Raw genomic sequence first — 26545 nt, forward strand, 5'->3', positions numbered from 1 at the left:
TCTCTCTCTCTCATACTCTCTCACATACAGACAGTGAAAGTATTAAAATAAAGTAAATATCAATAATATTGTAAAAAGCAATAAACAGTATTTGTTGTGACGTTTAAACACATGTTTTCACTCATCTATAATATTCAAGACATTCAATAAAATATATGATATAATAATAATTAAATATTATTAATAAAACTAATAATAAAAAAAAAGTTATTAATAAGTAAATAAAAATTCAATTCAATTATACAGTAGTGTTGTTATCCAATGAGTGTCAAACACATTGATTGATTGATAATTAATTAATTTTTTGTTTAATTTTTCGGTCAAATAACCAATCAATCAATCAATCAATCAGTTTAAATGATTAGTTAGTTATAGCAAACTATCGACAACTAAACAAAAAATGAGACACAACTTCATTGTATTGGTATCGGTGTCTGTGTTTTGTCTGCTATTGACCGCTAGTCTGTTAGTAGTGGTGGTGGTGTCCACTAGCGATGGTGACCACGAAAACTATTATGAACTGTTGGGCGTCGGCAAGGATGCCGATAATCGGGACATTAGAAAAGCATTCAAACGGTTGGCACTAAGCAAACATCCCGACAAAAACAAGGTATGACCGACAATACGGTTGGGACACAAACATAACACACACCTAATTAGGATGTATTGTCGTAGGCGTGTCCACTCACTTATGGCAATACTTAAGGCTATATTTAAGTTATTACAAAAAAATTATTTTATTATAAATTTATTTTAATTTATTAACTAAAAAAAATAATCAAATTATTTATGAGCATTATGTGAAAAAAAATAATTAGCTAGCACATTTTTTACATTATCATTATAATTTTATACATTTTATATAATACATGTTATCAAACATATATTACAAGTTAGTAATAATTACTTATAATAATTATTATACAATTAATGCATGTACTTGATGATTTATGAGATATTTTTATTAAAAAATAATGAAAAATCATTATATATTGGATAATATTTCTAGATTTTTAACAAAATAAAAAAATATATATTTTTTTAAAAACTTGATCTATCATTAAATTTAATATAAGTTTTTTTTGTTTATTTGTCTATTAATTACAGAGCGATCCTAAAGCTCACGAAAACTTTTTGAAGATAACCCGAGCCTATGAAGTGCTTAAGGTATGACTAATTAAATTGTGTGGATCAGCTGACAATACAATTGTTTATGTTTTCACTTATATTTTATCATTTAAAAAAAAGGATGAAGAGATGCGCAAAAAGTATGACCAGTTTGGCGAAGACGGACTCAAAGACGATTCATCCGGCCATCGCTATCAATACCATTCGTGGAAATACTATAACGAAGATTTCGGTATCTATGATAATGACGAAGAAATTATAACGTTGTCGAAGAGCGACTTCGAGACATCGGTTACCAATAGTCCGTACGTTTGGTTTATTAACTATTATTCGCCGCAATGTTCGCACTGTCATCACTTGGCACCCGATTGGCGCAAATTGGCCAAAGAGTTGGACTCTGTCATACGTATCGGTGCCGTCAACTGCGAAGAAGAGTGGATCCTATGTCGCCAACAAGGCATCCGTTCCTATCCATCGCTTATCTTCTATCCCGAAGTAAGTTAATTGACAGACAATTTATTTTTTTTGTCTACAATTTTAAGGACTGATTTGATATGTCTTTATAATTCAAAATAATAGTCCGACAGTTATGAAGGTAAACGCGAAACACAATCAATGGTTGAATACGTGTTAAATAAATTGCAACCACGGATGACAACTATCGATAGATTCAATTTGAATGCTTTCTATACGCACACCGTTGATGAAGATGATGACGATAATCAATTGAAGACAAAGCCAGCAAATCAATGGTGGCTTTTAATGTTTTGCGTTAATAATAAAGGTAACAATATATACGTTATATAGATAATTGATTTAATATATAATTTATAAACATTTTATTTAACTAATTTGTAATGTAATGTTTTAGACTGTGCTTTTCAAGACACCCAACAAATGGTGGCAATAATGTTGGAGAATGTGGTAGAAGTGGCGCAAGTGTTCTGCGATTCAGATGACAAACAAGTTTGCGATCATTACGGTATTCACGAGTCAAAGATTGCTCTTTTCCAAGACATTTCTGGCGATCATCACAACTATTTCGAGATCGCCAACAGTGACCAATCGGTGGAAGCGAAACAGATATTTAAAGCGGTTCTCGCAAAGTTGCCAAACGTCAAGAAATTGTCGACAAAAGAGTTGCGCACTGTTTGGCACAATTTAGGCACAGATTTGTCTACTGATCCATGGATTGTCGAGTTTACGTTGAGTGATGAGGACAAAGAAGTGAATCAATATGAGACCAAACGATTGGCGGCACTTGTCGGCGACGAAAGTCTTAATGTGGGTAAAGTTTTCTGCGACAGAGAACCACAGGCTTGCTCTCAGTTTTTCATTAGTAAATATCCGACAATCGCTGTACTCAATGCTGGACCAACTTATGAGTTATACCACGGTTTGTGTCTTTTAGTTCTCAAAATTTCTTTCTCTCAAAAAATCTATTTCTAATTGTGGTATAATTTATATTTAATTTTTTAGGTCGAATACTAGCCTTTGATATCGCAAACTTTGCCAAAGAATCACTTTCTAGTCGTTTACAAACATTGGATCCGATTCTGTTTGAAGATAAAGTGCAAAATCCAGTGTCCACTGATAAACCCTGGTTTGTCGACTTTTTTGCACCGGTATGTCGTCTATACACACTATAGTAGTTGGAAATATTTTTTTAATGAATGAATTTTAATTTAATTACCGGTCTGATTGTCTCGTTTATAGTGGTGTCCGCCGTGTATGCGATTGATGCCCGAAATTCGTAAGGCTTCCCGAAGTGCCAATCATTTGGTCAACTTTGGTACCATTGACTGTACTATACATTCGACAATGTGTCGTCAGGTACTAATCAAATGATAATATTTATTTTTTTTTTAAAAAAGTTTTAAAACATAATTGTTATGATTTTTTGGTCGCTATTTTCAGTATAACATCAAATCCTATCCAACAGTACTTCTCTATAACTCATCGATTGCACACCAGTTTCATGGATCTCATTCAGAGCAAGATTTGATTGATTTTATACATGTAAATCAGATAATAATAATATAATTTATATATTTATAAAAAATACCTTGGTTGACCTAAATTTTGGTAATATTTTTTTGTTTTTTTTAGGAGACATTAGTTCCTTCAGTGGTACACTTGACGCCCGAATCATTCAAAGAATCGGTAGACAATAAAAAAGGTAACAGTTTTTGGTTGGTTGACTTTTTTGCGCCCTGGTGTGGCCCGTGTCAGCGATTGGCACCGCAATGGACTAAATTAGCTAAACTACTCAAAGAGGAACCAAACGTAAACGTTGGATCAGTTGACTGTCAGGCGTACGCACAGCTGTGCAGTGATGCCGGTGTTAGCTCTTATCCGACCATTCGTTTGTATCCATCTAAAGACTCGAAATACTATTCAAAAACCCAAAAGTTTAAGTTAGTTTTGTTGAGATTTTTAATATATATAATATTCGTAGTATAAGTATTATAAAATTATTTTTTTTTAATATTTAATAATTTTAGCAAATATAATGGTAATAATAGAGATGCCGAGTCATTGAGAGTTTGGGCCTATAATTTCATACCGAGTACTGTCAAAGAGATCACCAGTGAAGACATGTTCAAAAAGTTAATCAAATCGGACACTGTTTGGCTAATTGACTTTTACGCACCCTGGTGCTCTCATTGTACCTATTTTGCACCTGAATTTGAAGTCATCTCAAAGGTAGTTCACATCCTAAATAATTACTAATAAAACTAATTTTTTAAAATTATTATTTTTAATCAAATTTATTAGAAATTAAAAGGCAAAGTAAAGACTGGCAAAGTTGACTGTCAATCATTTAGACAGTTATGCAGAGATGCCGGCGTTAACGCCTATCCGACACTTAAATTGTATAAAAAATCAGCTAAAGGTGTAGCTATTGATGGCCAGTCAGCTAAAGAAATCATACCTATTGTTGAAGATTTTCTATCAGATGATAATCAAGATGTAAGTTATTATTAATGATTTGATTTTTTAATATTTAGTATTTGTGTCAAAAATTTATATTAATTTAATAATAATTTATTTTTAATTACAGAATATCATACGCGACGAGTTATGACCTGAATTTTTGACTAATAATTGTTTACTTAATTTATTTTTAAAAAATTACAATTTGGATACTATTTTTAATACAATTTTTTAAAAAATGTTTTTAACTGAAAATATTAAAATGCAAGGTGACAATTTTTATTTATAATTTTTGTTGTTGAAAATATTTTAATAAATGATTTAAATTAAAATTACAATCATTAATTATTGTATCAATTGTTTAGATAATTTACATTATATTTAAAATTTGATATAAATTTTAATTTTACAATTATGTGATACTAGCTGTCATATTACTGTAATATATATATATATATATATATATATATATATATATATATATATTGATATAATGTATGCTATTTATATTATTTGTAAAAATCAAATTATTGATAAATATTTCAAGTGATGTAAAAAAATTTTATAAAATAAATATTTTATAACAAATAAACGTATTATAAAAGCAGTGTTAATATCTGTATATAAAATTACCTGTTTGTATGCAAAGTTTGTCCAGATTAAATATTAATATTTATATACCTGTAAAACAGTTAGATATATAATATAAAGAGAGAGAGAGAGAGAGAGAGAGAGAGAGAGAGAGAGAGAGATTTTATTTATACAGAAAAAATTGAGTGCGAAAATTGTTTTGAACAATAATTTAATAATTAATGATATAAAGAGAAACATAAATAAAATGTCATATAAACTGTTTAAAAACAATGTGAAACCAATTAAGAGACACACATTGTTATTGACACTATTGAGGTCAACAAAACAATTCATATGAGAGGAAAATATATATATTTATATATTGAAATAAAATATATCTTAAATACAGTGTATTTTATTTTATATATTGTAGTGAAAGTTGAAATATATAGAGCACTGGCTGTGTTTGCGTCAGTCAATTGTGTTATAATTTTTTTTTATTATTTATTTGATTGCATTACAAACATATGTCTGTTTTTTTAGAAAATAAGAGACGGCTTATTACAGTATTACTAATAATAATAATAATAAATTTTTAAATAACTAATTATATGTGTATATAAGTTATACAAACTAATCAATTTATAATAGAGTACAGTAATATTCAACAACAAAAATTTCAAAAAAAATATATTTTAATTTTCGATACGCTATTTAAGTGTTTAAAAATCATATGTTTTTTTTTATATAAATTATTTGGTGACAAACCCAACCTCACTATCCTATCGTTCCCATAATAACTCATAATAGCATCTCTACTACACTGTTATGCCGCATAACCTATGATATAAATACTGTGAGTTATTATTAGTTATATTATTAAATATAAAAATGCTTTAAGGGTTTTGTATGTTGTATTTGATGTGTTTGTTGTGTTTGGTTCAGTCAATTGACTCAAAAAAAAATCTATGTATGACTTACTGTGTGTTTGTGTAATGCATTCAACCAAATGTGAAACACCAATGGATTGAACACTCAAAATGTATTAATATATTAATATTTGACTTTTACTATACATTCAAAATATATAAGTAATGACTTTTTGAAAATACAATTGAATTAATGAAACATTTTATTTATAAAATAATAATTAATTAATTTCTTAATATAATATAACATATTATATATAGGTTTCAATTGATATATTAAATCATAACAATTGTTTGATATAATTAATATTTATTTTACTCATTTGATTGTGATTATAGTGACTGTGATTTTATTTTGATAACTCATTCATAACAATGTTTTTTAATCTCATCTATTGATCGATTGATTGATTGATTGATTGATTGATATATTTGTTTATCAATTTGTTTGACCCGTTATGTTGTGATCTCTGAATAATGATGACCACCATCACCACCACCACCGATGACTGGTGAAGACCATCAGCAGATTGTGTGTCTTAATTGTGGTGAGATTGAAGCCAAAGATATTTTTGTATAATATATATATGATATGATATATATGAAGACAATAGTGATGTCGTAAATGATAAACAGTGATATCAAGTGATAATTATTTGTGAGACACAAACAAAAGATATGTCCGGACACCGCAAGAGCTCTTCCAATTCGTCGCTGTCGTCATCCAAATGGGATCCGATGGGCGGAACCGTATTGAACAGTCCGTTGCTCGGCTCGCAGCCCAACGGCAAAGACATGAATCAAATGCTTGTGATTGGCGGCGGCGGTGGTGACCATCAATCGGCCGACGAATATACTATAAACTCGGAGACTCAACGATTGCACGACTCGACCGATGTTTGCGATGAACTGTTTGACGATTCATACCATGAGTTCAATTGGCGATTATATAAAGGGATTATCTATTCGTCGCTCAGTTCTGTCTTTTTCTCCCTTTCCTCTGTTATCGTCAAATATCTGGACGTAAGTCAAAACCATATCTACTTATTATAATGATTATTATATTTCAAAATTTCTTATCAAACAAACAAACTAATCATTTTCAATATTATATCAATTGATTGATTGTATTTGGTTTGCAATTAACAGTTTTCACTGAACTTTATTTATAGATAATTATGATAATAAATAGTGAAAATTATAATATAATAGTTTCAATTGTTTTTTTTAAAAAAAACGTATAATTATTGTATTATTAATATTTTTTAATTTGATACCTTAATCAACAATATTTTTGTATGATTATTATCTATTAATCAATCAATGGTATTATAAATTGTATTTATCATCAAATATATCATATAATAGGGTATATATGATATATCTCACTGAAGTAATTAAATAAATACTAGTTTTAATTCCCAAAAATAATTAGTTTTTTTTATGTCTCTGTCTGTCTGTCTGTCTGTGTGTTGACAACAATTCAATAGGAATTTTTCAAGTGATCCGAAAAAACTAATCAAAAAAAATCTTATATTAATCTATTAAAAGCTATTATTATGATTATTATTACTAATAATTTATTAGTATTAAAGTCTATTTATATATATATATCTGTATTATACAGTATAATATACCGGTATATGTGTCCTATCATACAAAATATTGAGTATCTTTAATAAAAAAAAAATTTTAGGTGTAAAAAAAAAGTTAACCACATTTATTGCATTTATTATTGCATGTCATTATTATTATATATATTTTTTTAATTATACATTTTCATCACACAATCCTCTTACACATAATTTTTTTTTGATTATGATTGATTAATTACATGTGTTTTTTGTACTAACTATAAATTATATGTATATTCAATATATCAAATTTGCAATTATAAATTTCAATTATAAAATTTGTGATAATTTATTTTATATAAATTATTCTAAAAATGTAATCAAATTTTATGATTATTTAATCTTATAATTAATGAATATAATTTTTATTATTAGTTTTTTTGTGTAAAATACTAAAATTGATTTATTTTTACAACCATTAAATTGCAATATACATAGTTGTCGATAATGTTTGTATTATTATTAATGAAAAATGTTTTATTTTATCAATAACAAAAAAAACTAAAATTATGATAAATATTAAAAGGGGAAATAAGCTTGAATGTGTCTATGAAAATACAGTTATGTTAATTTATATGAGTGATAAAAATTATCACTACTTTACATCCATTAAACCAAAATGTAAAAACTTGAAGGAAATGTAAATAACTAAAAAAAAATTAAAACAATTATTTTATTTTCATAGGATATCCATATTATATTATTTTATTTTGTATATTGAAAGCAAGGTTTTCTTACCATATTTGCTAATTATAAATATTTGCCAAAAATATTAGTAGTTTTAATCAATTTTTTTATGCTTTATTTGATATTTAAAATAAAAATAATTAGTAATGTGAAAATATTGCCAATTTATTTGAATTATTATGACATTTGACATTTATATAAACGTTTAAATTATTTATCTAGTATATTAAATCAATTTGAGCTATATGCATTTTAATTTTTTAAATAAATAAATATAATTAATTGAGATGACAATAAACATTTTTTAAATTAACAATTTATTTTTTTATTAATATTTTAATTTTTATAATAAACTATTTTATTGAAAATAAATAAAAATCAACAATAAATATCAAACTTTTGGATGCAATTATGATATTAATTATTTATAATATACTTTGTTTGTATATATATATATAAATACAGGACATACACCCGGGAGAGTTGGCTGTATTCCGGTTTGTGGGCATATTATTGCTAACACTTCCGCTAGTCGTCCGCAACGGTAGTAATCCGTTTGGACCGCCAGAGTTGCGACACTTCTTAATACTAAGAGGTATAGCGGGCGCCACTTCGCTATTTCTCCGGTTTTCTGCCTTTCGGTATTTACCGATAGCCGATGCGTCGGTTATTATATTCTCAGTTCCCGTATTTGTCTCATTGTTTGCTTGTATTTTTCTAAAAGTAAGTCAACAGTTATTTAATTGATTAATTAAAACAAATTTAATAATTAAATATTTAATAAAAAATTATATATATATATATTAGGAGTCGTGCGGTATTTTTCAAACGATAACAGTATTCATAACAATGGTCGGTCTGTCGCTGACCACTAAACTTCCTATTATTTTCGGCTCCGACGGCGATATCAATATCAATTCACAATATGTTAACTCATCTATACCTTCGTTGTTGGTCAACATGACTATTACGTCGGACAGTCGTCAAGAATTGTTGGCCACACAGAAAATGCATCACATCTATGGTGTTATGTCGGCACTGTCTTCAACGATATTTGCTTCGTCAGTGTTTATATTTATTAGGAAAGCCAAAGGTTTGTTATTTTTTATCCACAAAAAAAGTGTTGGTTTAAAACATACATATTTTTATTATAACAGGAGCTCATCACTCCATAATTATGTTCAACTTTGGTTGGGTGGCTATCATCGAAACGGTAATTATTACAGCTCTGATGGACGGTTTTTCATCGCCCAAAACTACCAAAGCTTGGTTTTTAATTATATTGTTGGGCATATTCTCATTCTGTGGCCAAATACTGTTGACCCGTTCCCTACAGCTGGAACAGGCGGGTCCAGTATCTGTGGTTAGAGCCGCCACAGACATTGCGCTGGCCTTTGTCTGGCAATTGTGGCTTTTTAACGATATTCCCGATATCTGGTCAATAACTGGTGCCTTTTTGGTCACGGCTTGTATTATAATAACAAGTGTCCGCAAATGGGTGCTCACACTTCCGGAGCACTCAAAATTAAAGTCGAAATTATATTTTTTCCTATACTAGGCATTTATCGAAATATATATATATAATATATACCGTATATATATAGTATAATCTAACTTATTATATATAAATTAAGTGTTTGTTATCATAACTGACCAAATTCAACAAAAAAAAATATTTTCCAAAAATATATTATGAGATTTTTTATTTTCAAATACTAAAATAATACGAAAATATTATTAGCTTTTTTATTTAATAGCCAAAGCATTTACAAATCAATTGCATTTCAAATCCAATAGGTTTTATATTTTTAAAATTTAACATATTTTAGTGCTTACCGTATATACTATTTTTAATTATCTAAATCATTTGAAACAACAAATTTTTAGTATACTTTAATGACAATATTTTATATAAAAAAAGGAAATATAATCTGTTATTATGTTTAATGTATAAAATAATTATATTTAAATATTTATATTGTAATATCATTTAGTGAAACCTATCAAATGTTGAAATTCAATCTACTATTAAAATATATATCGCATTACATGTATGTTTTATTTGGCATTAAAATTGTCATTATTATTATTATTTTGATAGTATTTAATTACAGTCAATATGTCTAAATAGAGATTATTATAATAATTATATGTTTTATTTAAAACATTATACATTCATACATACACACACATAATGAGAGACTTATTATTAAATTAGATGAATAATCAATGAATTTTAACCAAAGTTTTATTGTTTTTTTAAAGTCATTTTTAATTGAAAACATAAATAGTGATGTGATTTTTGATTTGGTATTACAAACATAAATACCAAATTAATTAATGAAATACTATATAAACAAGTGTTGTGTTAACAAAAAAAAATTAAATGAAACAAATGTTGTGATTCTTAATTGTTTATTAAAAAAAATAATAATAATTATGTTATTATAATTTATTACTATTAATGATTAATAATAATAATTTTTATTATATCAATGTTCATAATCTTAATGTATTTTATGTTGAAAATTGGATTATTTATGAATTATTTCAAATACATTGTTATTTATTAAATTTTTTTTAAAAAAAATACTATGTTTTAAACTCTTATTTATATGTAATAGTAATATATTAAAAAATTAAATTGTATTAATTTCATGATAATAATAATAATACTCGATTATAATTATAATTAGTTATATATTTAAAGAAAAACTGTTAATAAAATTAAAAAAATTATTTTTAAAAAAAAACAACATTATCAATTTGAAAATTTTATGAATTATTTATTAAGTTACTTATTTTAAATTATTAAAAGTATTACTGTAGTAGTTGTTATATTAGTTGTAATAATAATATAAATAATAAATTAATAAAATGTCAATTAATCATCAGTGAAAAACAGTTGTCTATTCATTATTTTCATTTTTATTTATTGTTGAATACTTTAATTAAATTGTAATTAATTTTCAATAAATTATTTATACACTCATAAAATTGTTGATTCACTGTACATCAGTGAAATCGATTGAAATTCATTAATATTCATAATTATTGATTTTAAATATAAATCGACACAAAATAACAAAAATTGTTAATTCATTTAATTGTGAAATTAAATTAAATTTAGATTCAATGTGTTTTGTTGAGTTTTTTTTAAACAAAAATTCAGTAATTAATAAAAATTTATAATTGAAATTTTATTTTAATTGAAAAGTACAGGTATTTTTTCCTATTAATTAATATTTCTAAGAATTTTTGCAAAAATATATATTTTCTATTTAAACAGTGGACTTATGTTGAAATATTATTTAGTATATAAGTTGCAAACTATATAACTATTTCACTTTTATTTCTATAGTTGTATTTTGTTTGTATATATTCAGTAAAACACAAAAATATGTCAAAAAATATTGAAAATCAGAAAACTATTGACCACATTGTCATCCGAGGCGATCCCTATACGAGAGGCTATAGTTATGGACAACAACTAAAAGATAGGATCCTAAAGAATCTGCAATTTTATAAACAAAGATATGTTATGCTTGACTGGACACAAGTGGAAACGTTTGTTAACAATAATTATGTAAAAGCTTTGAAACGATATTATCCGTCCGGTCTGAACGAAATGAAAGGTATGGCCGATGGAGCTCAGGTATCCATCGAGGATATCATTGTGTTAAATGCCAGATACGAATTGATGCGCTGGAATCGGGATCTGATTCGGACACAATCGGACAACAAATCGCCGACCAATGATATATCTGAGCTAACAATGCAAAAACAATTGCCCCCCGAATGTACATCGGCTATGTGTTTGTCGAAAGCCACCAAAAGCGGACACATCCTGATGGGTATCAATTGGGATCAAAACAAGCGTATGCTCAACGATGATATGGTGGTACTGTTGGAAGTACATCCCGATCCCAGCGAACATATGGCGCCGTTTTATATGCTTACAGAAGTCGGACAATTAGGCAGATATGGTATCAACGCTAATGGATTGGGTTATTATTTTATTTTATTTTTAAAACAAAAAAAACTTTATAATTAATGTAAAATTATTTAATAACAATTAGCCATAACTGGAATGAGTCTATTCTCAAGTGATGACTTCTTTGGCAAAGACAGTCCAAAAGGTTATTTACCGATAGGTCTATTGAGACGACTGTTTATTGAATCACCTAATCTTTCAGTGGGTTTAAAACGACTAATCGGTGCGCCCAGACATGTGTCGGTCAACATGACTGTGGCTTCGGCTGACGGATTGGCCATCAATCTGGAGATGACTCCCACCAAATACTTTGTCACTTATCCATCAAAGAAAACTGATTCTCTGACTCACTGTAATCTCTTTAAGTCGAAATCGTTTTTTGCCGACTCGTCGGTCGACGACACCTATCATTGTGGATCATCACTGGTCAGAGACCATCAAATGCAGCGACAATTGCTCGACAAATGGGGAACAATTGACGAAACAAGTTTTACTGATTTATTCAAAGATCACGTTTCGTTTCCCGACAGTGTATGCGCTCACATACCTGTGCCGGGAAGGGAAGATCTGTCGACATATCCCAATATGTGTACTGTTGCTAATATAGTGATGAATTTGACCACAAAAACTGTACGCATCTGTAGAGCTAATCCGTGTTGCGGATTGTTTCAAGAGTATAGGCTTTAAAAAAAATCAATTGAAATATTTTATTAAAATTATTTTTATAATATATTTTAAAAACAACAATTTATCATATTTTGACAGTTTATAACAAAGATATAATAAATAATAAAATTAAAAAAAATAATATTAATTGTATAATTGTTTACTTATATATATTTTTTAATACAACATGAGTCAACAGTATACCAAAATAATACAATAATTAAAAAAAATACTTAATAAGTAATAAATAATTTTAAAGCTTAACATCTGGTTTGATAATAACCTTATTATCAAAAAAATATATTATCAAAGTTACAATCGATTTAACAGAAATATTACTAATTTATAAAAATATATATATATATAATGTTTATTTAGTCATAAAACATAATTTTTGCCTAATTTTTGAGTCTTTCGGTAACGAAATAATCCATTTGCGGACCGAAGACATTAGCACTGATAACATGACCAGCAGTGCACCCAATACTGACCACTTGTCGGGTATTTCCTTGAATATTACTATTTGAAACACAAAGGCATAGATAACCTGTTTTTTTTAATAAATAAAGATAATGATTAATAATAAAATACAGTTTCAGAGTATTATAAAAAGCTTATTAATTAATTATAATAATACCTCAGAACTGGCCCTAACTATAGACACCAAACCAGCCTCTTCTGATTGAAGCGCTTTCGTCAACAATAACTGTCCGTAAAACGAGAAGATAGCGACCAAACACATTAACCACGAATTGGCATTAATGGCCTCAATATTGTCGGGCAGTTTGAAGTTGTTTGTCAACAATGAGATCATCGCTGTCTCGGTTATGGCGACCCACGAAAAGTTAAACAAAATTACCGAATGATGTAAACTTTTGAGCTAATGATTAAAACGATACAAATTAGATCCACCGAAAAAAACAAATACTTAAATATGATTTTTTGAAATAAATATCAATATTTGATACCTTTCTGACCAACACGTAAACCGATGCACCAATAAGTGTAGCGCCAATACTGTAGGCCAGTCCTATTAGTTGACTGTTACCACTGTTGACAGCGGACTTTACTACCGAACTGTAAACATTATCCGAGTCATCAAATATGATGGCAGCCTTCGATGTCAATGTAATACCGATTACTGTAATCAATAGGGCAAAGATGTGGAACAAACCGAACGATTCTTTGAGAAATATTCGGGCAAAGATGAAGACAAATACCGGCATCGACAGTACAATTACCGTAGCGTTGGCAATGGACATGTAATGCAGGGCACTGTACCGACAGTATAGACTGGTAGCACCGGCCAGTCCGCGTACAATAAGCCACAGACGCGAATTGGACGGACCAAATGGATTGCTGTTGATCTCCAACAGTACAGGTATTGTAAATAATAGTATACCTGAAAATTGATTAGTAATTGATTTTTTTTATTTAATAATAATTTGTAAATCAATAGGAAATTCTTATTATTTTAAAAATAAATATTTATAAATACCAGTAAATCTAAAGAAAGCCATTTGAGCCGGTTGTACATCAGTAACATATTTGACGATAACTGTGGTCACCGAGAAAAACAGTGCCGAAAGTATTGTCAATGTAATGCCTTTCAATGCTTGAGACCAGTGTTTGTTTTGATTGACAATATTGACATTATTATAATTATTAGTATTGTTTTCTTCACATTTGGTGTTACCGTTTTTGTTGGTCCCATCAATGGGATCATCAAAAACAGTAACCGGATTATCGATTCCTTGTGTATAAAGAATATCGTCATCCGATTCATCGTTAGGACACAACTCTTTAGTACTGAAGCTTTCGTGTATACCAAATGTAATACTAATTTTAGTTTATTTTTAAAAATTTTTAAAAAACATCAATTAAATCTTGAATAATAATACATGAATATAATTTTTTAAATATATAAATTTCTATTTCATATTATTTCAACTTTTTTTTCAAATACATACGGAATTTCTAAACGATTATATTCCGGTAATATATTAATATTATCCATTGATACACATATTTTATCTTGATTATGCATTATTATTATTAAATAATAATTTTCAGCAAATATATTGAATAATAAATATATAATTTTAAAAAAATATAATATCCAAGAATATGCGTACAATAATATTAAAGTATAGCTAATATTAAAACAATAAAACTTTTAAAAATAAAATTTTTTCTGTCATATATGCGTTTTTAAATATATATATATATATATATATATAGCAAAAAAAATAATTATAAAATAATAGTACAATAATAGATCCACACAAAGAAATATTATTAATAACAACAAAAAAATCACATTAATTTTTGTGAATATAGACTAAAATCATTGCACACTTTAAAAAAAATCAATTGTCGAAACATTTGTCTAATAAATTAGATATGAATGACGACAATACTGGCATAAAAATTATAAATATTTATCAATGTTTATAAACATATATATATATATATATATATAAATTTATATATATGAGATAGATATACACATTAATTATACAGAGTGTATATGTATATACAGTATATATATATATATATTTTATGAACGAAAAATAGTTATTAGTATAAAATTCTGTAATTCTGTAATCAATTATATCGATTTTTAATACTGTATTTATAAACCTGTGAGACATTTATACTGTCATAATAACAAAAGTAATAAATTAATTAAAAAAAAAATATAGCTTAAAAAAAATTCAATGTTAATACCCGGAAAATTAGTACTTAAAGTCCACATTTTATATATATATAAATTTTAAATTGAAATTGAAATCAAATAATTTGTTTTTCAAAACTAAATATAGCATATAATTCTATGTAATTATAATTTTAATAAAAAATTTTTATTACAAAAACAGATTGAGTACATTTTTAGTAAAATAATATCTACATCATAAGTTATGATTCACAATATTTAAATTAAATTATTTAATATATACAAAAAATACTATAAATTGATGTAATATTATATAAATTATATATATATACAGTATAAGTTATATAGCTTTCAATATAAAGTACTAAATAATAAAAGTAAAAACTAAAAAAAAAAATATTAATTCAATACAGATATCAATGTTGTTATTGTAATGTATAATATCGTACTGTACTATAATATATCAAATAAAACATGTGTACTTAAAGATAGTTGTACAGTACTTAAATAAAATTGTAACCTTGGTTAATCGATTTTTTTTGCAATAATTTGGTTTTAAATAATGCAAATAATTTTTTTTATTTAATATATTATATCTACAATAAATCGATTGTTTAAATATTATACAGCATATTAAAAAAATGTAAATTCATTTTATCAGTTATATTTAATATTTATTTTATGTTAATATGATATATATAATACATACACTATAATAATATAATAATAGATGAGCTAACAATCATAATTAACAAACTTAACAATCAATATTTTTAAAATAATTTTTAGCAATTTTAGGATATAATTAAAATATAAAACTATTCCCTAAAATAAATAGGACAACTATTTATAATCATATTAGGCATATTTAGAGATGGGTAAATAGAAAGTTTATAATAAATTTCCCTGAAAAAGTTTCTAGAAAATTTCTCACTTTCTATAGAAATTTAACTTTATTGTTATACTATTTGGATGCCCATATCTATAGCTATTGGAAGTAATATAAATATATTAATGAAACATAATAACTGTACATATAGTATAATATTATACAAAATGGAATACCTATATAAATAATTATAATTATTTAATAATTAAAATAATAATAATATTTAATTATTACTTATAATAACAATTATTACAAGATAACAAATATCGATAGAATAAAATAAACCATAGATCCCATGGGATCCCATAGATAGAAATTTATTTTAGAAACTTTCAAGAAATTTCTCTTTTTTGTCAACACTAGTCATATTATAATCCTTGATGTTAGTGGATAAAAAATTTACATAAATGCCTAATTTTTTTGAATCACAAAAAACAACATTTAAAAATACAATTATAATATATTATTTAATATAACAGTAAAAACATACCAATGATTATAACAAACTGATAAATTTAAAATTATATATATATATTAAATTAACAAAACTATACAATAATAAATATTAAACAAAAAAATATTTATATTGTAATTAATTATTTGATAGCATTAAATTTCATATATTACAAAAAGTACACTGAAATTTTAGTATATATATAAAAAATAACAAATTTAATAGTGATTTAAAAATAAACAAAAAAAGGTTAATGTAGAAATACATAAAATTAAATTATTAATTTTTATACTAACAAACTTATTAAATTATTTACAATTACAATGCAATATTCAATCTTGGTTAAGCAACAATAATATTAAATTAGTAATAAAATTACCTGAATATTAAATAAGTATTAATAACACAAACTATTATATTTAATATAAAATATATAATAGCATAAACATAATAATGTAAAATGTTTTTAAATATAAATAAAGATATGAATGTATTTTTATGATTTTATCGAAAATAAAGTTTTAGTAAAAATATTAAATTTATATTAAACATTCTATTATTGATTATTAAATCAATCGAAATGAATAAATATAATTTTACTAAAAAAATAAATAATTTTGTTTTAAATTAAATTATTTTTTATAAACTCAATTTTGTATAGAAGTTCATATGTTTTGATTTAATAGTGATAATAATATTACTAATACTAATAAATATAAATTAATTAAGACAATAAACCATAATATTATATAATAGGATAATAATGCAAAATATTAGCAATAAAATTATTCTTGATTGTTGTTATTTAACTATATTAGAAACAATTGCAAAACAATAAGTAAATTTCTAACTAAAATTCAATTGATATTTTTAATCCGTTTGTTACTAATACTATTTTATTTTTAATTTTATGGTTAATAAGGTTATAAAGATTTTTCTAAACAATGATTAGTTAGAATTACAATTTTTTTATTAATAATCATATTTTATTACTGTATTTAGTAAAAAAAAACATTACAAAACATTTTTTTAGAAATATTTTTTAAGTGCATTTTAAAAATAGTAAAACGTGAGAGATATTTTTAATTTTTACAGCTAAAAAATTTATAATATGAAAAATTACAGTAAATTATAAAATATATTTCTATAAATAACTGTAATAAGCCAATTGCATGCATATATTATATGAGATGTCACAATAAAAACAAATATTGATATAAATTAAACGCAACATTTACTCCTACAGTAGACTTCAATATAATGTCAAAATATAATTTTAAAAAGTAAGTAATATAATTTAGTATTATTTATATTTATATATATAAAGTTATGATAATAAAAAATAATAATAATATTTTTTATTATAAATATTTATTCATAATATAAAATATATTATATTAGAGAGAGAGAGAGAGAGAGAGAGAGAGAGAGAGAGAGAGAGAGAGAGAGAGAGAGAGAGAGAGAGAGACTATTCAAATAGATTTGTAGAATAGAAAATCTAATAAAATATATTTTATAACTGTATTATTATTATTATTATTATTTTACATACAATGATAACCTCTAGAGACCCCTAATCGTAGTGTTATATTTTTTGGTGTCAAATAAAAGTCATTGCAAAGTACTGCACATTATATATATATAACATAGCGTTTGTTAACACAAACAGAATATCGATTTAGTTATACCCATAAAAAAAACTACACATGAATTTATGTTTAAAAATAAACAACAAATGTGTTTGACTTTGTATTTGTTGAAACAAATTGTATTTTGTTAGTAATTCTAGTAATAGTAATTATAATAGTATTAATTATTACAGAATATTCTATAATAATATTATTTAAAAATACTGTACATATTTTTGTCTTTTTCTATTTTATTAAATTTTTAGCATTTTTTGCCTAACTATTCTGTAAGTATTCAATTATGTTTAATACTATATTTATTTATTTATTTATCACATGTTTGCATGTTTTATACAAGTAATAATAATAATAATTAATATTTAATAAATATTAAATTATTAATAATTATTAATAATAATAATAAATTACAATAATATTTGGGTAATAATAATATTATTATTAAAATATCGTGAAATATTTAATCATTCAGTGAACTACATTACAACATATTATAGAAACAATATATTGTTATTTCTAATTAGCAGTAAATGTAGAAAATTTGATTTTTTTTGAACACAAAATACTGTATAGAAATAATATATTATACAACTATTTTGACAATTTAATGCTAATATTTTTTTAAACAAAAATTATTACCTGTAATAAAAAAATCTACAAACAAACAATCTTTTAATGATTTGTTATATTTTAATTTAATATTAACAAAACAATAATTTATTACAACTAATTATTTTTGAATTGTCATTCAGCTTTTATTTTATTTTTTAGATAATAGGATATATACAGGTATTAATGCAAAAAAACATTACATTTATTTTTCATTAAATATTTCTCAACAGGTTATTGCAATTTGTTTGATATACAACCGATTACAACGATATGTCAAAACCGGTAATTTTTGTGATCGGAGGGCCCGGATCTGGCAAAGGGACCCAATGCGACAAAATTGTTAAAAAGTAAAACCAATTTATTTTATCATATCATTCATTAATTATTAATAATAATTATTAATTTATAATCAATACATAACTTCTATATATATATAGATATGGTTTCACTCATCTATCGACCGGTGATCTGATTCGTGCAGAAATCAAATCGGGATCCGATTTGGGAAAACAGGTCAATGAAATCGTAAAGACTGGACAACTTGTGGCAAACGATATCGTACTATCACTGCTCAAGACTGCCATCAACAAAGAATCCGCAAAATCCAATGGATTTCTTATTGATGGCTATCCTCGAGAAGTAAACTAAAGAAAAATTATTAATTGATTATCAAATTCTTAAAATTGTTTGATTGTTTGCATATATTATTATTATTATTAAAATAGAGAGATCAGGCCATCAGTTTTGAACGGGACGTCACTCCCTGTGATATGGTTTTGTATTTTGATTGCAGCGATGAAGAGATGACCAAACGATTGTTGTCCAGAGGACAGACCAGTGGCCGATCCGATGACAATGCGGACACAATACGCGATCGTTTGAAAACATTTCACAAACACAGTCAACCGGTAGTCGACTATTTGGGTAAAAAAGTGCGAAAAATTAGTGCCCAGAATAGAGATCCCGAAGATATATTCAAAGAAGTATCGAAAGCAATAGATTCGTTGCCGAAAAAGTCTTAGTGTTTTTTTTTGGTGTTTAAAAAAATGATATCAAAAAAAACTAAGTCATTAAATAAAGTTATTATTAAATATATCTAAAATATAACTAAATTTTGTTTTGTTTTTTTGACGACAATATGTGATCTCATTTGATTGATTGATTGATTGACTAACACTACCACTAATATTATATATTTGAATTAGATTTTTGTTTTATGGCTATTAAATCAAAATTATACAAAAATAATTATAATCACAATAATAATAATATACCGGTATATACATTACAATTTAATATTTAATATACAATATATGATAATTAAATAAATAAATAAATACTTATAATATAATATAAATTCATAATTTAAATAATTTAATTTTTAAGTTAATAAAAATAACAATAATAATTAAATAATTGCTTTTTTGTGATTAATAATTTTCTAAAATAAATAAATAATTATATTTAAATTGTTTAATCTAATTATTATTTAATAAAGAAAATAAAACAATTTTATCATTAAAAAAAATATAACAAAATATTTTTCATAACAATAATATTATAATTACTAGAAATTTTTTAAATTAAAATATCTATTGAATATCAGGTCATTAATTAATTAATTAATTAAATGAAAGTATTGCCTGTAATGGGTATCGAACTCGGGCTCTGACTTTTGCATCAATAATATTGAAAAATTTTTTGTTAAAAAATATCGTTATTTATTGTTTCGAAAAGTATTTTATATATTATTTTGAAAATTCCATAACAAATAACATCTGATTTTTATCTTCAGAAAGTATTGTTCAGTTTGAAGACAACTATAACAACAACAACAACAACAATGACAACGACATCGACGACAGTATCGCCAGTAATGATGGTATCATCGAGTGGTGCGATAAAGAAATCCCGAATCGAGATATTTGTCGATCTGAACGGCCATCTGATGACAATCGGCTTCAATAATCGGTCCACGGATTCGGGCGTCGAGTTGTGTGATGTCATCGATAAGATTAGACAAACGCTTAGCTTAAATAAGTTTAATCTGAAGACACATCAGTTTGAGGTAATGGATCCAAACAACAACAACAGATTATTTTTAACATATCATATATTTTTTACATCTAATTAAATCTCTTGTCTTTTTCAAAGGTTTTCAATGAAACAGACAAACAATTTGTCAGACTTCGGACAAAACGGACACTTGTGGACAATGGTTCGCGTATTAGAGCCGTCAGTAAAGTGAAACAACCGCAACAACAACGTCGAGAGATAGCCGCTGGCATTGGCGGCAGCAAAGCGTTCAAATGTGCGGTCGAATTGGTGGACACAAACAGCAACTATCAGTTTGAGATTAGCGCCGATTACTGTAACAGCAATTATCATAAATTGGCTCTCATTAAGTCCCGATGTCGACAGTTTGTTGACCAACACTGCGAAAGCCAAAACGTCCGCAAAAATTTAAAACTTGAGGTCAGTATTTCATTTGAAAGACTTTACCGGTAGTTTGACCGCAACGGTAATAGTTATCACTTTATTATATATATATATTTATTGATGGTTTTCAGGTATACGATGGAAGACTACAAAAATATCTTGAATTAAGTTTCAAAAAAAATAGTCAACTCGGCGGCAATGAGGCCAAAGTTCGGGCCACTATTACTAACCAAATCGATGATCGCCGTAGTAATAGTAGAAGATCATTGAACACGTCTGACATCAAGAACGAAGATACCGTTGTCGACGGCAACCGGAAAATGGTATCATTGGACTCAAAGTTAGTCTCATTCATATCGATGTTGGATACTATTAACTATCCGTCCATCGATTGGAAACTCTTTGCCCAAAATATGGTTACATTTGGTTATATTTATTTCGATGAAAACGAATGCAAAAACTTTTTTCAGTTTCTAACTGAAGAATACTATCATTTACTAAATCGTGTGGATATTAGCGACGATGAAAAGTACTTTATTTGGCCGCTATTTAAAGTGTTTAACGAATTTGATTTGAAACCATCGATGTCGACAACTTTTGTGGCACAACAACAACAACAAGTTTGTGACAATAAGTCAAAGTCATTGTCGACTCATGATCTTCAGTCAATTGTTAAGAAATACATTACTAATGAATTTGAACGAGTCTTCAAACCGCTCAATGAGATGACTATTAGTGATGATAAATATGTGTCTGAATCGACATCAGATGATGTGTCCAATGAGTCAAAAGATGATAATTTAGGCGAAGAGGTGAACACTAGTGTCGATCAAGAGGTTAGTGATGATTGACAATATAGTAGCTGTAAATATATACCTGTTTATCATATTTGTAATATTTTTTATTTGTTGTTGAAAAATATGTATATTTAGAAACTTAAACAATACTTTACTAATGTATAGAAAAAGTAATATTTTTTAATTATACCATTTTTTAAAAATTTATTTAATTGTCTTTTTCTATCTTAAAATTTTGTCAAATATTTTTTTGGCACTTTTTTCTGTAATTTTTTTTTATTGAAATTCAAGCGAAAAAAAAGCAATAAACAAAAGTTAGATATACTGTACTGTAATTTTAAAAAACTATAGGTGCAGTCAATATATCATAAAATTTATATTTATATTATAATACAATAATATACTGTAATATACTGTATAAACAATAATAAATGTTTTATATAATATATTTTATAACAAATAAATTTAATTATTTTTTTATAAACATATAATAATATTATTGGTTTTATTACTACTAAATAATTTATATTTACTTTATTATTATTATTATCACATAATAGCGACTAAAACGATTGGTTATGCAATTGAAAGCACTGTCAATACAGAGCACATGTAGTTGTAATGAATCCCTGGAAACCAACCAAACAAACCATAACAACAACAATAACATCTGTATTAATAATACGACTACTCTTATGGCGCGTAATGATTGTAAACAACAACAACAACATCACCAAAGAAGAGAAGGAGATGTCAAACAATTGGGCGATCAATTAAGTCGAAAACTGAAGATCAATAGTACCACCAATAAGAATAAGATGATCAACAATGACAACAACAATACTGTTGTTGTCGCCACCGCCGCCTCCGCTGCCATCGCCGTCGACGGCGACAATAACAACAAGAAGATGGACAACACGAACGACAAGAGGCCAGAGAAGACGTTTGTCAAACGGGTGTCCAAAGCCGACAAACTGAAGGAGAGAATGAATTTCCAGAAGTTGTCGATTCCCATCAAATATATTGACTTTCGAAACCCGAGAAATCGTTTTCATAATCAATTAAATCCTAATTTTATTGAAATACTGAAGACCGGTACCATTGATAACATGTATGCGATATCATTATATATATATATTTATTATTATTAATTGGATTTTTTTTAAAAAAATCTCTTTAATAGATACTTAAGAAAGGCTGTCACCAATAGTCGTGAAGTTGACGATCAAATCGATAACTTTAGAAATCTTGTGTTATTATCGCATAGAGATCATCAAAATCGCAATTTTCTCAAAGAACTGCTTGAAGTGGTGTTAAACGAGTCGGGCATTGACTGTCAGTTTTATTTTTTCGGATCGACTGCCAATTCGGTCGGTTTTCGCAATTCAGATATCGATTTGTTTGTCGAAATTCGTCAGTTGGATAATCTTTGCAATACTTTAGATTTCAATACATCAATGAGCTATTTGATGGAAATGCGAAACATTTTGAAAAGATATTTCTGGTTTTATATTCCCACACCGATAGCTAGTCTTCGGTGTCCAATCGTTAAGATTAATTTCAAACTGTTTCGCGAAAAGTTTCTCAATAATCCCCGAATGTTGGATCTCTTCAGATCTCTTGAATCACTGGGAATCTGTTGCGATATCAATATTACTAATGCTTTAGGTCTACAAAATACCAAACTTATCAGCTTTTACTGTGATCTCGATCGGCGTTTTCAAGACTTGGCAATCATATTGAGATATTGGACCAAAATGAATGACTTTATCGGCGGCGCCGACAACGCCTTCACCAGCTATGCACTCACACAGTTGGTAATCTTTTTTTGCCAAAACCAGAGTCCACCCATATTGCCGACTCTCGATCAACTAAGAGAACCGTTAGATCCCGCCGCCAATCGCAAGATAATCGATGGCTGGGATTGTAGTTTTTGTTGCGACAAACTATTGATACCTCAATCGCAAAACACTGAATCGGTTATCGATTTGTTGCCAAAGTTTTTTAAGTTTTTCGCTGACTTTAATTTTACAACTCATGTCATACAATTGAGAACAGGAAAAGCCGTCCATAAGTACCACTTTAATCAACAAATTAAGACAACGTTGAACAGCGAAGCAGTTAACGGTAATCTTCATTTCAAGATGACATCGTTTTGCTGTATTCAAGACCCGTTCAATTTGGAGCACAATTTGACCGCAAATCTAAGTTTTTCTATTTTTGATAAATTTCTTCTTTATATCCGAAGCATTGCAGTCAAAAGTGATATTATTTTTTCGAAAACAAAGAAAGTCAAAGACTGGGGTATTTCGAAGATAATCTCAAAGTTTGATCCGACCGATGATTATCAATCACTGCTCGGCCGTAATATTAGTATTCCGAATGCCAGAGGATGTGTTAGTCATGAAGACATTACCTCACAGGAAATTATCAAAACATTTGCAAATCAAATCTGCTGTTTGACTACTGATATCTTTGAGAATGTCTACAAAATTCAGACCAATTTGATTGGTAAATATGATGTGATTTACGGCAAATATTCGCCGTTTGCCGAGTTTTTGATGGACTTGAAGGCAATCGACATACAAGTTATCGATTCTAATAATCGGGGACTCATTCGCAGTGAACTTAAAGACAGTATAGACAAAATTAGTCGCGTAAATAAAGAAACGACTGTTACGGAAACCATTATCCAGCGCTATAGTGACAAACAATTACCTGAGGAACAGTCGGCTGAGTGTTATTTTGTGGCCATGTGTGTGGCCCGACCGTCGGGACCGTACGTCGAGTACGAAATTATCAAATGTACTGAAAGTAAATCCATTAAAAAACAATTGAAGACATTGTTTGAGTCGGTAATCAAACTAATCGATGAAAAAGTGTCTGATATTCAGGACTAATGTTTTGTTAGTGTTGATGTTTGACATGAATTTTAATTATTTTTATTAATTAGTGTTCTTTAATATATCTTTTTTTTAAAAAATAAAAAAGTTATATTATATAAATTGTTTACCCAATCGCTCATAATTTAGTGATTTTTTAAAAAAATAAATAAAAATAAGTTATTTAATATTAATAAAGTTACCATATATTTATCATGTTTAATGTATTTTGTATATTATCATTATTATTATAGTTGTCTGTGATATAATTGAACAAGGTATGTTTTATTTGTTGTTGTTGATTATGTGTAGTAATAGATTTAAAAATATCTATTTAAATATTTCCCTGAAAACTACATTAATATTTATTTAATTATAGGTTATAATCAAGTAATATATATATATTTAAAATAAAATTTAGTACACAGATAAACTATTAAATATCTATAATTAGTTTGCACTAAACTATTGAATTAATGCTATAGTGTGTGTGTGTTTGTGTAATAACATACATTAGGAGAAAAAGTAAATATTAATAGTTACTGTATTGGTGTTAATTTTTAAATTTTTTTTATAAATCAGTATCAATTAATTGATAGAAATTAATAGTTTTTAAAATTACCATATGTTTTTAATGATTATTATTGTCAATAATTTATTGGTTAAATTATTGAAATAATACTATTAATAATATACATTTCATTTTTATTTCTTATTTATTTATTAATTAATTTTTATTAAGTTAGTTATATGTCCATAATTTATAGTTTATAAATTAAAAATTACCATAAAATTACTATTAATAAAATAGTATTGTATTAGACTATTACCAGATGCGCTATTTGAGTGTTAATAATGATATTTTTTTGTAAAAATTTATATTATGATTCATAAGATTATTTTTTATGAAATATAATCAATTTTGATATGTTTAAAATAATTATAAGATCAATAAATATATATATATATATATATATATATATATATATATATATATATATGACACATTAATATATTTTTAAAATTATTATATTTATTATTAAACACATTATTCTCATTTAATTTTTAAAAATATTTATTATATATAAATTTATATAATGCTTATTTTATACTTTTGATATAATAAGTTACAAAAACATAAAATAATTAACTTATTATACTATAGTACTGCAATTACTAGTATATTTTTAAATAATGTTTAATTATAATAATTGATAATTTTATCAGGAATATTTATTGTTGGACTTAAAACTATATTTAACTGATTAAATGACTAAAGTAATTGCATAACTGGCTTATATAGCTCACGAGATAATTAAATATATGATATTATACTATTAATATATATAAAAAATTAATTTATATAATGGTGACAAATATATTTAATTAATAAAAATGATATCTAAATTAAAAATTTTTATATATATAAAAATAAATATTTAAATGGTAAATATATGTATCATTTATTTGTATACTTTTTATTTGCGTTTAACTTTTGTATATTGATTTTGATGTTATACAGTATTAATATAAGTATAAATGTTTGGGTACACCTATAATTAATATATAACACAACAAACATGAATATATTGTTAAATTAT

At 26.1% G+C, this 26545-nt stretch overlaps 6 protein-coding genes across 8 annotated transcripts; 5 read left to right on the forward strand and 1 right to left on the reverse strand.

Annotated features, from left to right (window-relative positions):
* The first annotated feature begins 246 nt into the window (after positions 1-246).
* LOC128963841 (dnaJ homolog subfamily C member 10-like) lies at positions 247-4331 on the forward strand. Its single transcript, XM_054310365.1, has 12 exons — positions 247-610; positions 1108-1167; positions 1249-1623; positions 1708-1912; positions 2000-2524; positions 2608-2753; positions 2845-2961; positions 3046-3147; positions 3238-3545; positions 3633-3834; positions 3907-4101; positions 4193-4331. The coding sequence occupies exons 1-12, from the start codon at positions 401-403 to the stop codon at positions 4214-4216; spliced, it is 2469 nt and encodes an 822-aa protein (XP_054166340.1). The 5' UTR covers positions 247-400; the 3' UTR covers positions 4217-4331.
* A 1599-nt stretch (positions 4332-5930) lies between these two features.
* Positions 5931-9470, forward strand: LOC128963901 (solute carrier family 35 member G1-like). 2 transcript variants are annotated; one of them, XM_054310443.1, is made up of 5 exons: positions 5931-6115; positions 6175-6590; positions 8354-8611; positions 8696-8981; positions 9046-9470. In XM_054310443.1, exons 2-5 carry the CDS (start codon positions 6246-6248, stop codon positions 9444-9446), a joined length of 1290 nt encoding a protein of 429 aa, XP_054166418.1. In that variant the 5' UTR covers positions 5931-6115; positions 6175-6245; the 3' UTR covers positions 9447-9470. The 2 variants fall into 2 exon arrangements, with proteins under 2 accessions (XP_054166418.1, XP_054166417.1); XM_054310442.1 differs by having other exon boundaries at positions 5931-6590.
* Positions 9471-11239: 1769 nt separating this feature from the next.
* Positions 11240-12569, forward strand: LOC128964381 (uncharacterized). The gene is made up of 2 exons (XM_054310971.1): positions 11240-11895; positions 11968-12569. The coding sequence occupies exons 1-2, from the start codon at positions 11289-11291 to the stop codon at positions 12567-12569; spliced, it is 1209 nt and encodes a 402-aa protein (XP_054166946.1). The 5' UTR covers positions 11240-11288.
* A 349-nt stretch (positions 12570-12918) lies between these two features.
* On the reverse strand, positions 12919-14565 carry LOC128964382 (solute carrier family 35 member G1-like). Its single transcript, XM_054310972.1, has 5 exons — positions 14519-14565; positions 14047-14387; positions 13517-13950; positions 13186-13428; positions 12919-13095 (listed from the first exon to the last, which is right to left on the reverse strand). Exons 1-5 carry the CDS (start codon positions 14563-14565, stop codon positions 12919-12921), a joined length of 1242 nt encoding a protein of 413 aa, XP_054166947.1.
* A 3897-nt stretch (positions 14566-18462) lies between these two features.
* LOC128963916 (adenylate kinase isoenzyme 1-like) lies at positions 18463-19898 on the forward strand. Of its 2 annotated transcripts, none has more exons than XM_054310459.1 (4): positions 18463-18483; positions 19057-19173; positions 19264-19465; positions 19552-19898. In XM_054310459.1, the coding sequence occupies exons 2-4, from the start codon at positions 19097-19099 to the stop codon at positions 19846-19848; spliced, it is 576 nt and encodes a 191-aa protein (XP_054166434.1). In that variant the 5' UTR covers positions 18463-18483; positions 19057-19096; the 3' UTR covers positions 19849-19898. The 2 variants fall into 2 exon arrangements, with proteins under 2 accessions (XP_054166434.1, XP_054166438.1); XM_054310463.1 differs by lacking the exon at positions 18463-18483 and adding an exon at positions 18935-19003.
* Positions 19899-20579: 681 nt separating this feature from the next.
* On the forward strand, positions 20580-24985 carry LOC128964435 (uncharacterized). Its single transcript, XM_054311025.1, has 5 exons — positions 20580-20894; positions 20981-21301; positions 21397-22101; positions 22623-23173; positions 23246-24985. Exons 1-5 carry the CDS (start codon positions 20670-20672, stop codon positions 24960-24962), a joined length of 3519 nt encoding a protein of 1172 aa, XP_054167000.1. The 5' UTR covers positions 20580-20669; the 3' UTR covers positions 24963-24985.
* Positions 24986-26545: the final 1560 nt, after the last annotated feature.

This window comes from Oppia nitens, unplaced genomic scaffold (assembly GCF_028296485.1).
Source record: "Oppia nitens isolate AA-2021 unplaced genomic scaffold, nextdenovo-longstitch-racon4-pilon3 scaffold8_pilon_pilon_pilon, whole genome shotgun sequence".
NCBI classification, from domain to species: Eukaryota; Metazoa; Arthropoda; class Arachnida; order Sarcoptiformes; family Oppiidae; genus Oppia; species Oppia nitens.

What these genes read in the sequence shown, in the direction of transcription:
- LOC128964382 (XM_054310972.1), bottom strand. Translation starts at nt 14,565, where the DNA reads ATGGATAATATTAATATATTACCGGAATATAATCGTTTAGAAATTCC. An exon ending in GGCTTTCTTTAGATTTACTG is followed by an intron (nt 13,951 to 14,046) that starts GTATTTATAAAT and finishes ATCAATTTTCAG; the next exon opens with GTATACTATTATTTACAATA. An exon ending in TAGTTAGGGCCAGTTCTGAG is followed by an intron (nt 13,096 to 13,185) that starts GTATTATTATAA and finishes TAAAAAAAACAG; the next exon opens with GTTATCTATGCCTTTGTGTT.
- LOC128963901 (XM_054310442.1), top strand. Translation starts at nt 6,246, where the DNA reads ATGTCCGGACACCGCAAGAGCTCTTCCAATTCGTCGCTGTCGTCATCC. An exon ending in TTATCGTCAAATATCTGGAC is followed by an intron (nt 6,591 to 8,353) that starts GTAAGTCAAAAC and finishes ATATAAATACAG; the next exon opens with GACATACACCCGGGAGAGTT. An exon ending in ATTTATTAGGAAAGCCAAAG is followed by an intron (nt 8,982 to 9,045) that starts GTTTGTTATTTT and finishes TTATTATAACAG; the next exon opens with GAGCTCATCACTCCATAATT.
- LOC128963916 (XM_054310459.1), top strand. Translation starts at nt 19,097, where the DNA reads ATGTCAAAACCGGTAATTTTTGTGATCGGAGGGCCCGGATCTGGCAAA. An exon ending in TGCGACAAAATTGTTAAAAA is followed by an intron (nt 19,174 to 19,263) that starts GTAAAACCAATT and finishes ATATATATATAG; the next exon opens with ATATGGTTTCACTCATCTAT. An exon ending in TTGATGGCTATCCTCGAGAA is followed by an intron (nt 19,466 to 19,551) that starts GTAAACTAAAGA and finishes TTATTAAAATAG; the next exon opens with AGAGATCAGGCCATCAGTTT.
- LOC128964381 (XM_054310971.1), top strand. Translation starts at nt 11,289, where the DNA reads ATGTCAAAAAATATTGAAAATCAGAAAACTATTGACCACATTGTCATC. An exon ending in TATCAACGCTAATGGATTGG is followed by an intron (nt 11,896 to 11,967) that starts GTTATTATTTTA and finishes AATAACAATTAG; the next exon opens with CCATAACTGGAATGAGTCTA.
- LOC128963841 (XM_054310365.1), top strand. Translation starts at nt 401, where the DNA reads ATGAGACACAACTTCATTGTATTGGTATCGGTGTCTGTGTTTTGTCTG. An exon ending in TTGTCGACTTTTTTGCACCG is followed by an intron (nt 2,754 to 2,844) that starts GTATGTCGTCTA and finishes TCTCGTTTATAG; the next exon opens with TGGTGTCCGCCGTGTATGCG. An exon ending in ATTTGATTGATTTTATACAT is followed by an intron (nt 3,148 to 3,237) that starts GTAAATCAGATA and finishes TGTTTTTTTTAG; the next exon opens with GAGACATTAGTTCCTTCAGT.
- LOC128964435 (XM_054311025.1), top strand. Translation starts at nt 20,670, where the DNA reads ATGACAACGACATCGACGACAGTATCGCCAGTAATGATGGTATCATCG. An exon ending in GCAAAAATTTAAAACTTGAG is followed by an intron (nt 21,302 to 21,396) that starts GTCAGTATTTCA and finishes GATGGTTTTCAG; the next exon opens with GTATACGATGGAAGACTACA. An exon ending in ACACTAGTGTCGATCAAGAG is followed by an intron (nt 22,102 to 22,622) that starts GTTAGTGATGAT and finishes ATCACATAATAG; the next exon opens with CGACTAAAACGATTGGTTAT.